The sequence below is a fragment of the Triticum dicoccoides genome, chromosome 5B, assembly GCF_002162155.2.
Source record: "Triticum dicoccoides isolate Atlit2015 ecotype Zavitan chromosome 5B, WEW_v2.0, whole genome shotgun sequence".
Classification (NCBI taxonomy): Eukaryota; Viridiplantae; Streptophyta; class Magnoliopsida; order Poales; family Poaceae; genus Triticum; species Triticum dicoccoides.
The window spans coordinates 661438381-661447195 of NC_041389.1; the positions used below are offsets into that span (position 1 = coordinate 661438381).

General features: G+C 43.4%; 2 protein-coding genes and 1 non-coding gene across 3 annotated transcripts; 1 reads left to right on the forward strand and 2 right to left on the reverse strand.

The window, feature by feature from the left end:
* Window positions 1-2674: 2674 nt before the first annotated feature.
* On the forward strand, window positions 2675-6398 carry LOC119312429. Its single transcript, XM_037588155.1, has 3 exons — window positions 2675-2846; window positions 5649-5755; window positions 5891-6398. Exons 1-3 carry the CDS (start codon window positions 2750-2752, stop codon window positions 6167-6169), a joined length of 483 nt encoding a protein of 160 aa, XP_037444052.1. The 5' UTR covers window positions 2675-2749; the 3' UTR covers window positions 6170-6398.
* A 102-nt stretch (window positions 6399-6500) lies between these two features.
* LOC119312431 lies at window positions 6501-7298 on the reverse strand. Its single transcript, XM_037588156.1, has 3 exons — window positions 7072-7298; window positions 6922-6997; window positions 6501-6840 (listed from the first exon to the last, which is right to left on the reverse strand). Exons 1-3 carry the CDS (start codon window positions 7208-7210, stop codon window positions 6693-6695), a joined length of 363 nt encoding a protein of 120 aa, XP_037444053.1. The 5' UTR covers window positions 7211-7298; the 3' UTR covers window positions 6501-6692.
* A 448-nt stretch (window positions 7299-7746) lies between these two features.
* Window positions 7747-7907, reverse strand: LOC119313127. Its single transcript, XR_005151516.1, has one exon. It is a non-coding gene; the product is annotated as a U1 spliceosomal RNA (small nuclear RNA).
* Between the last annotated feature and the right edge of the window lie 908 nt (window positions 7908-8815).

The window sequence follows — 8815 nt, forward strand, 5'->3', positions numbered from 1 at the left end:
GCGGAGCTGACCAAGAATGTTAGAGTAGCAGAAAGCGGTGATTGCTACGGAACACAACATTAATCGAAGTGACATACGTATTGTTTTATAATTATGTAGTATGTCGTGGTAGGTGTGGTTTCTAATCGAGTCGCAGAGCATCACTATGTTGTTCAACTAACATGCATGGCAAACAATACCGAGTGTCCACTTATATGTGACAAGATATGTACCATCAGCAAATTTGTTACATATACACATGGTCTCGCTATAGCTCGTGGTGCACTGCGTGTAGATCGTGGGCTTCCAACGATAGAAAAAAAATAGTTCCAGTGCATTGATGAGAAGATGGAGTGACCTTTTTAATGCCCTCCTCATTCTGCCCACCTTCGGAGCTCCTCCAGACCACCCATTTCATCACCTCGCTCTCTCTCTATCTTAGCTTTCACCAGCAATGAGTAGGACGGCCCCTTTCTCCCATAGTTGCGTAGTTAGGTTTTTGTTCCTTGATTACGTCATTCATGGCAGTTTCTCAAGTTAGCAAGTTCGCATTGTCAGTCTTCGCCTAATGTTTGTCTATGTCCTTCGATTCAATCTACCAACCCTTTTGTGGATTCTCATTGGAGAAGCCTGCATACGTGCGATCGCCTTTCTTGAGGGGCGGGGGTTAAACCAGGTCCTTTCAGTCTACATCTCTGAGATCCAGAAAAATTATCCCTTGTCACTCTTGTTTGTATCTGGTGAGGCGATCGGGGTGGTAGCACCCCTAGCTATAGCATGCGTATGTTTCTCTTTGTTTTTCTCCTTATTAAATCCCTTACCGTTGGTTTGTCTAGTCTCCAAAGTTGGCCTTCATCTTCCTTTCATTTATTCCTTTGGCAATCATTCAATGGCTCTTCTTGTTTACCTCCTCCTCATTCGGAGGAAGGTGATTTGGGTGTTGACCATGTATTTCTTTCCTCGTATTTGTCCCTCCCCCTCCCAAAATCCTCAAGTGATGTTCTGTCATCATTCACACACACATGATAATAGCTTCCCTCTCATTGAACCTGGTTGAGGGAGTGAATCCCTGGTTTAGAGCTTGCCTTGATGCCAGAGCTTCTTGGTTGGCTCAGGTTTGTTTTCTTTGCTCCACTCTTGCAGCTACGGTTGTTGTGGAGCCTGCGACCAAGTGGGGATGTTAGGACGTGTTGAAAGCCCTTAACGGTGTCCTTATCTTGTCGATGACAGCCATATGTTTCGCTTGTTGTTCAACTTTGGTATGCAACTGTGACATGGGAGTCATTGCGAAGTGTGGAGCAGTTGATGTGCTCAAGCCCATCACGTGGATCATCCACCAACAATAGAGGGTGTACATGTCTTTTCTACGGAGTGCTTTCTATTTTGTCTTTTTCGTGGGGTTATTGCTACAATTATGGACTTTATGACTCTAACAACCCGACTATGACTCTACGAGCTTAATTAACACACATGGTTGTTATTTGCCGAAAAAGTGCATCGGTAATTGGCTACTACTTTGTTTGGCTACCTATTTGTTGGCAGCAAATAAAAAAAGTAAGGGCATGACCTACCCAAACTAAATCAAGAGTTATGAGCCATAAACTTGGACCGATGTTGGGATATGGACCCTAGGGTACTAATACATCTCATATACATCTATTCATTTCAGAGTTTAACCAAGTATATTTTCCCCATTTTTCATCAAATGATGAATTATTTTGAGGACTAACCCACTAACAAATGTCATAGGTTGTCTTTGCATTTGTGATATTTTTTGTTCAGATATTTTTTCCAAAAATATTGAAAATCCAAAAAAGGGAATTGATCCTCAAAAGAGAGAGACGGGTTTCTCCTACTCTTCGCATTATGCATGAAATTGACCATACAATGCATATGGATGCCCTAAATGGGTTGGCCTAATATCATCATGTTATTTTTATTTCTTTATGTAGCAAAGAAAAATTTATTAAAAATTCAAGTACTAAGGGGAAATGAATTGTCATACTCCCTCTGTTCCTAAATATAAGTCCTTCTAGAGATTCTAATAAGAGACTACATACGAAGCAAAATGAGTGAATCTACACTCTAAACTACGTCTATATACATCTGTATGTAGTTTATAGTGAAATCTCTAGAAAGACTTATATTTAGGAATGGAGGAAGTATATTCAAATAATAAAAATAATCAACTGAGATTTTTTATTCATAAAAATTTATTCATTTATTCATATATGTATTACAACATTAAAAAAATCAATATATTTGGATAAAATATTCGTCTTTGTTTAAAAAATGCTCATGTATTGTAAAAAATTACGTGCTTGGATAATGCTCTTTTTTGAAGAAAATGTTCATATATATTTTTGAAAATGTTCATGGTTTAAAATTCTTATGCTTTTTAGAATATAAATGTTAAAATGCAATTCTGATTGTGCCGTCAAACAACTTGATATTTATGTTCACATGCACTTGAAAAAAGCATTCTCTTGTTTTTTTTTCCAAAAGAGGAAACCCTAGAACAGGAAAAAAAATGAAAAATGAAAAGAGAAAGAGAATGGAAAATGGAAGAGCAGAACACGAAAGCCAGACGAAAACCGGATGCCAGCAAGGCACCGCAAAATGGGCTGGCCCAGTGCTAGGGCCGGTGCGCGTTATTAATCCCCAAGACGGGCGACAAGGAGCACCGGAATCGGAATCCAATTCCAAAACCGAGAGGTAGGTATCCTTGGAGGAGGGGGAGGGGGATCCTCCTCGCCGCTCACCGGTTTCCATGGCGGCCGCCCCCGCCCCCGCCCCTTCGCCGCCGGAAGTGTCCCCGCCGCCCCTCGACGCCTCCGCCTCCGCCTCCGCCTCCGACGACGAGTGGGGTAACTAACCAACTACCACCCACCTCTCCCCCGCGCCCTTGTTTCTTACTGCGCCTCTAGCTGGCTGAAGTGCCCCACTGTATCCTACTCTTGTTCTTCTGTCGTGATTGTGTTGAGGAGTTCGATCTAGATGCGTGATGCTTTCGCTGACTGATATGCTCTTGCTCGTACCCATCCGTGTATTACCGGGGAATCGCTGCCTGGGACATAGATCAGTTACTGTTGTAGCAAGCATGCCCTTCTTGACGAGTCACAGCAGTCGTGTTAATTCGATAAAAGTATGCATTATACCTGGGAAATAATCATACTAGGTTTGAGCAGACCTGGTGGGTTGAAGTTATATGGCTATCTTTATGCGACAGTATCAACTAAAATGGTTGAAACTAGTTGTGTTGGAACAGTTTTGAGATATTTGAGGTGGAATTGCTTACTGCTTATAGGTTATGAAATGTAAAAACACCTGCTAGTTTGAAGAAAACGGCGTGTGAAGTTAATCCATGTTTTGATATTAAATAGACTGAACAAAGTTATGACTGCATTTGTCGCACATAAATAACAACCCAGTACCAAGTTTACTAGTACTGAGCCACCGGACGAGTGGAAGCTTTCCCGCCCCTGGACATAAATACCAACCCAATACCAAACCTTCGTCGGCGGAAGCATCCCGCTGCCCCTGGATGCCTCTGCCTCGGACTACGAGTGGGGTAAACTAACTACCACCGCCTCTGCTCGGTGCCCTTCTTTCTTGCTGCTTTTCTAGCTTGCTAAAGCCCCCAGCGACCAGCGTATCCTACTCATGTTCTTCTGCCGTGATTGTCTTGAAGAGGAGTTGGATCTAGATGCGTGATGCTTTCTTTGACTGTTATTCTCTTGCTCGTACCCATCGTATTATCGGGGAGTTGCCTGGGACATAGATCAATTACTGTAGCAAACATGCCCTTTTTGAGCAGCTGTATTAATTCAAGAAAAGTATGCATTACCTGGGAAATGATCATACTAGGTTTGAACAGACCTGGTGTGTTGAAGCTATACGCCTATCTTTATGGGACAATACTCGCAAGCTGGTTGAAACTAGCGGTGTTGGAACAATTTTGAGAAATTTGAGGTGGAATCGAAATCATATTGCCTTGGGCACTTACTGCTTAGGCCATAGAATGTAAAAACATCTGCTAGTTTGAAGAAAACAACGTGTAAAATATATGCCTTCATTTGTCACACGTAAGTGCCAACCAAATACCAAGTTTACTAGCATTGAGCCATCAGTCTTGGTATCTTGGTGCGTTATGAGGAGTCATGCTTGATTCACCTTCACAACTCTCTCTGATAATGTAATAACATGAGTTGGGCCAACTGAAGGGTACGATTTGTTTCCCATGATGGTTCATGCTTAAATATGACGCCTTTCCTCTATGACAGGAGGCAATGTAGACAATCCGCACAAGGTTCGGAAAAAAAATGTAGAAAATCTTCATCGAATGGAAATAGGAATGCTATTAATATACCACAAACTAGTTGGAAACTAGTAGTGTGGGAATAGTTTTGAGGAATTTGAGGTGGAATGGAAAAGCCTACTATTGCTTTGGCAATATTTTCCTTACTGCTTGTTATAGTAGACTTTTAAAACATCTGCTAGTTTGAAGAAAACAACGTATAAAAAAAAGGGCAGCCCGGTGCACGTAGCTCCCGCTTGCGCATGGTCCGGGGAGTTTTCCTGGGACATATATCAATTTCCTGGGAGCAGCAAACATGCCCTTTTTGACGAGTCACACCAGTTGTATTAATTCAAGAAAGTATGCATTACCTGGGAAATAATCATACTCGGTTTGAACAGACCTGGTATGTTGAAGTTATACGTATGCCTATCTTTGCGGGACAAATATGCACAAACTGGTTGAAACTAGCTGTGCTGGAGCAATTTTGAGATATTTGAGGTGGAATCGAAAAGCGTATTGCTTTGGGCAATATTTTGCTTACTTAAGGTTACAAGATGTAAAAAGTATCTGCTGGTTTGAAGAAAACAATGTGTAAACTTCATTCATGTTTTGGTATATAATAAATTTAAAAAGTATATGCCTGCATTTGTCACGCATAAGTACCAACCCAGGGCCAAGTTTACTATCATTGAGCCACCGGTCTTGATATATCTTGGTGCATTATGAGGGGTCCCTCTTGATTCACCTTCATAACTGGTAATATAATAATATGAGTGATGCCAACTGAAGGGTGCGATTTGTTTCTCATGATGATTCATGCTTAAATACAAGCCCTTTCCTCTATGACAGTAGGCAATGCACAATGCAGACAATCCTCATTGAATGGAAATAGGAATGTTATTAATATATTCTAGTGATAATCACAAGTTGTTCATGCCCATCATAGCTATCTAATCAGGATGTGCTCACAGAGATACCTAAACCAGGTTCCATCCCTTTGTGGGTATTTTTACTTACGAATGTTTTTTTTGTTTCTGAAACCGTTGATATGAATGTTTGGCATGCTTTAGGATGTTCGTTAATTATAATAATCAGGAGATTTATATGCTGCTAACTCCCTTCTATCGCCGGCTGTTATGCTAGTGACTTGCTTGCACTATATATCTTATCACTTACTTTTATTGAATAGTAGTTGTGGCTCATTACTTGAATGCTACAGAATTTTTGGTGAAATGTGGCACTGCTGCAGAGACGCTGTTTTACACATATTTATTCTGCTATTAAAATCAACAATACATGTCCAACTGTTGTACATTCAAAACACATGAGGTTTATTTGAGTTCTTACAATGTTGATGCTACAATTACAGATGCGGATGGATTTGTTATTCCTGATGTGACTATTCAAGATGATGATGATGATGATGCTGTTACTACACACAGTGTCCCCAAAGCAAGGGATCCTGAACCTCAGCAGGCGAGTTCCAGATCTTTTCGCCGCAATGTCCATCATGAGACTTGACTTTCAGTTCATGCAACTTGAACAACTACTTGGATAGCGCAGTGGTTTGAATTAGTTCATTGAGATGTAAATTCGTATTTGAATGAACAGGCTAAAGAGGAGAAGATATACCTGGGACCTCATGGGGCGCCACCATCAGGAGCAAAGCAGCAGCAACTTAACACAGTTGGCCGTAAGCAGAGTTTCAGAAACAAGCTGAAGGAAGCAGATAGGAAATCCAGTGGCAATGCTCAGGAGAACAAGGTGGAAAGCCTAAGAGAGCTCATGGGGGCTGTGACAACAGATAGTAGGGGCATGGCGAAGAGTTCCCGTCGCGACTGGCTTGACCCACACTGTCGTGAGTCAGAGTTTGATAGGAAACCGCGCTAGCTAGGTGGCTGCCATATGATGTGTCCGTTTGCGCAAACGCTTTAACTGTATACTGCTGCGGGCTATTGGCTAGGCCCGAAAAACATGTCTTTGTTATCTGCAAGTTTATGAGAAGAAATAGCCAATGGTATTCTATGGTTTAGTTGTTTGTTGTATGTCTGACGTGAGATGAATCTGTAGCGGTGGCATGTTGTATTGTATGTGCTTATGTGTAGATTCTTGCCTCCTTGGTTGAAATTTTTAATCGCTGGCACCGATGCCATTCTATATTTTTTCCCCCCAGTTTCTTGATCGATCGATCGATCTTGAACTGTGGAAAGTGTTCACAAGCTTAACAAATACAGGGCTTTTCACTCTATATGCAAGACCAGGTGCAGTCATGAATGCAGAGCAGCTGGTGACTCCACTATATAAAGATCTTCGAAGAAATGAATTACATACAGCTTTACAGTAATCTCTATAGAAGGGAAGCAAGTCATCATCTCTCTCGCCGGAAGGGGAAGGACGAGAGCCCGATGAGAGCTCAGCGGATGAGGGGCGCCTTGATCCATCCGTTGGCGAAGGCGATGGCGAGGATGATGAAGGGGGTGGAGAAGCCGAAGATGACAATGTAGGGCAGCGGCGTCATCATGGGGTTCTCCCCCTTCCTCTCCCCGGCAGTCTGCCAGTACCTACATCATCATCATCATCCATTTTATCCACACCATTTGGCAATTGGCCACACACACACACATACATCAACTCATCCTTACTGCTCTGGTTCCTGTTCTCTGGTGATGAACTTCTTGCCGTCAGGCTTGGTCTCTCCATCACCACCACCTCCACCACCTGCATATACATGGGTAGCATACGGACTCAAACAAAATGCAACATAAGAGAAATTGAGGAGGAATCGTGGGTACCGAGCTGGGCGGAGATCCTGGAGCGCTTGCTTAGGAGGAGCAGGCCGGCGCCTCTCTTCTTGGGCGTAAGCGGGGTAGTGAAGGCGGTGGCACCGCCGCCGGAGGCGAGGAGCGGCGACGGAGCAACCCTGAGGGCCATGGTGGCTGTTGCTGGGTTGGTCTGTGTGGAGGAGGAAAAGAGCTCTCCTGCCTCATGCACCACGCACCCTATAACTCCCCCTCACCTTTCGGCCGCGTAGCACTCGCCTTATCCACCAGCCAGCCGTGTTGTCTTCCCTTCCGTGGCAGATTTAAGTTCTTGAATTTACAGTTGCAAAAAAAAGTTCTCGAATTTATCTGGGTGTTTCTGCGTGTGAAAAGTGAATTTCTTGCCAAATTTCACTTGGTTGTAAGCAGAAGCTGAAGAACACCAACATATACAACCTGACAGCACCAGATTTATATGTTAGGTCGTTCATGTTGCTAAAAGAAAACTTGGACCAGAAGTTCAAACCATTACTTTTTTTTGTTTGCTCAAAGAACACCTTTGCCTCTCTCGTTCATGTGTGATCGAAGGTGTAAAACAAATGAGATTTGCTGTTGGCTGCCTCCCAGTACCTGACCGAGGACTGGGTTGTAAAAACAGCTGCACTAAGCAGGCCAGACCAAGGACCAAAATTTAATTTTACAGAATTGGCAGGGGCCGCGCGAACGCGTACCCCCTCTACCACAAATTATGACGTCCACTCTCCCACTTGGGGAGATGGTGGGCCAGCGCACCCACCAAGTGCAATGTGGGCCACTGACCCAGGCCACGGGCCTTATTGATCGCCCGTCGACCCCGTCCAGGTAAGTATGGAACAACGCTGCACCTCGCCCTCCTCTTATAGCCAGCTCCCCCGCTCGATGCTCTCCGCTGAGCGAGGTGGGACTAAAAACCGAAGCGCAACAGCAGCGGCAGGCGTGAAGCCGTGAAGGGAGGGAGGCGCGCAGTCTGGCTGGGAGGTACTACGTCTCGTTGGGCTTGACTTTGCTCCTATATGGGCTGAATGACGAGAGATAGGCGTGTGGGCCTTAAGAGCCGTAGCAGCTTTTTCCTAGTTTTCTGTTCATTTACTATTGTATTCCTAAAAAGAAAATGTTCATTCACTATTGCTCTTGAGCTGCTAAAAAAGGACTACTGCTCTTGATTCTAAAAAAAACTATTGCTCTATGTCTCTCTTACTCGTATATTAATCATTTACTTTTGCTCTTAATGTGCATGGCCTCGTAAAAAATCGTTGCACCTTTGATGCCTCTGTTTTGACCTGTTGCACCCAAAAATTTGCACAAACCGGCTGATACTTGGGTGCTTTTAGAGAGAATGCCAGCTTTTTTTATTATTAGCAGCATTGCACGAAGTTCCTGGATACAATCAAAAAATAATGGAAAGTACTAGGATTAATAGAGTGCATACAAGAATTAACTAACAAATGAGTGAATTGCAAAAAACCACCACATTTCAGCCTAGGTTTGCAGAAAGCACTGTTCTACGTTTTTGCTGCAGAAAACACTGTTTTTTTTCCTAATCTTTTGCAGAAAGCACCAAACATCCTGTTCGGGCAGTTTAAGCACTATTATGATAGGTGGGACCCTGTCTCGTTGATGTGGCTAACGACTGCGAGATGACGTCGTGTAACGGCGCTACATTGCCCACCGACGCCTCTGCTAGGTCAAGTGACCAGATCGAATCGGCACTTCTCCCGCATCTGGAAAATTCCCCACC

Coding starts and splice junctions, on each gene's coding strand:
- LOC119312431 (XM_037588156.1), bottom strand. CDS start 7,210: ATGGCCCTCAGGGTTGCTCCGTCGCCGCTCCTCGCCTCCGGCGGCGGT. Junction 6,998..7,071: donor CAGGATCTCCGCCCAGCTCG/GTACCCACGATT, acceptor ATGTATATGCAG/GTGGTGGAGGTGGTGGTGAT. Junction 6,841..6,921: donor AGAGAACAGGAACCAGAGCA/GTAAGGATGAGT, acceptor ATGATGATGTAG/GTACTGGCAGACTGCCGGGG.
- LOC119312429 (XM_037588155.1), top strand. CDS start 2,750: ATGGCGGCCGCCCCCGCCCCCGCCCCTTCGCCGCCGGAAGTGTCCCCG. Junction 2,847..5,648: donor CGCCTCCGACGACGAGTGGG/GTAACTAACCAA, acceptor CTACAATTACAG/ATGCGGATGGATTTGTTATT. Junction 5,756..5,890: donor GGGATCCTGAACCTCAGCAG/GCGAGTTCCAGA, acceptor TTGAATGAACAG/GCTAAAGAGGAGAAGATATA.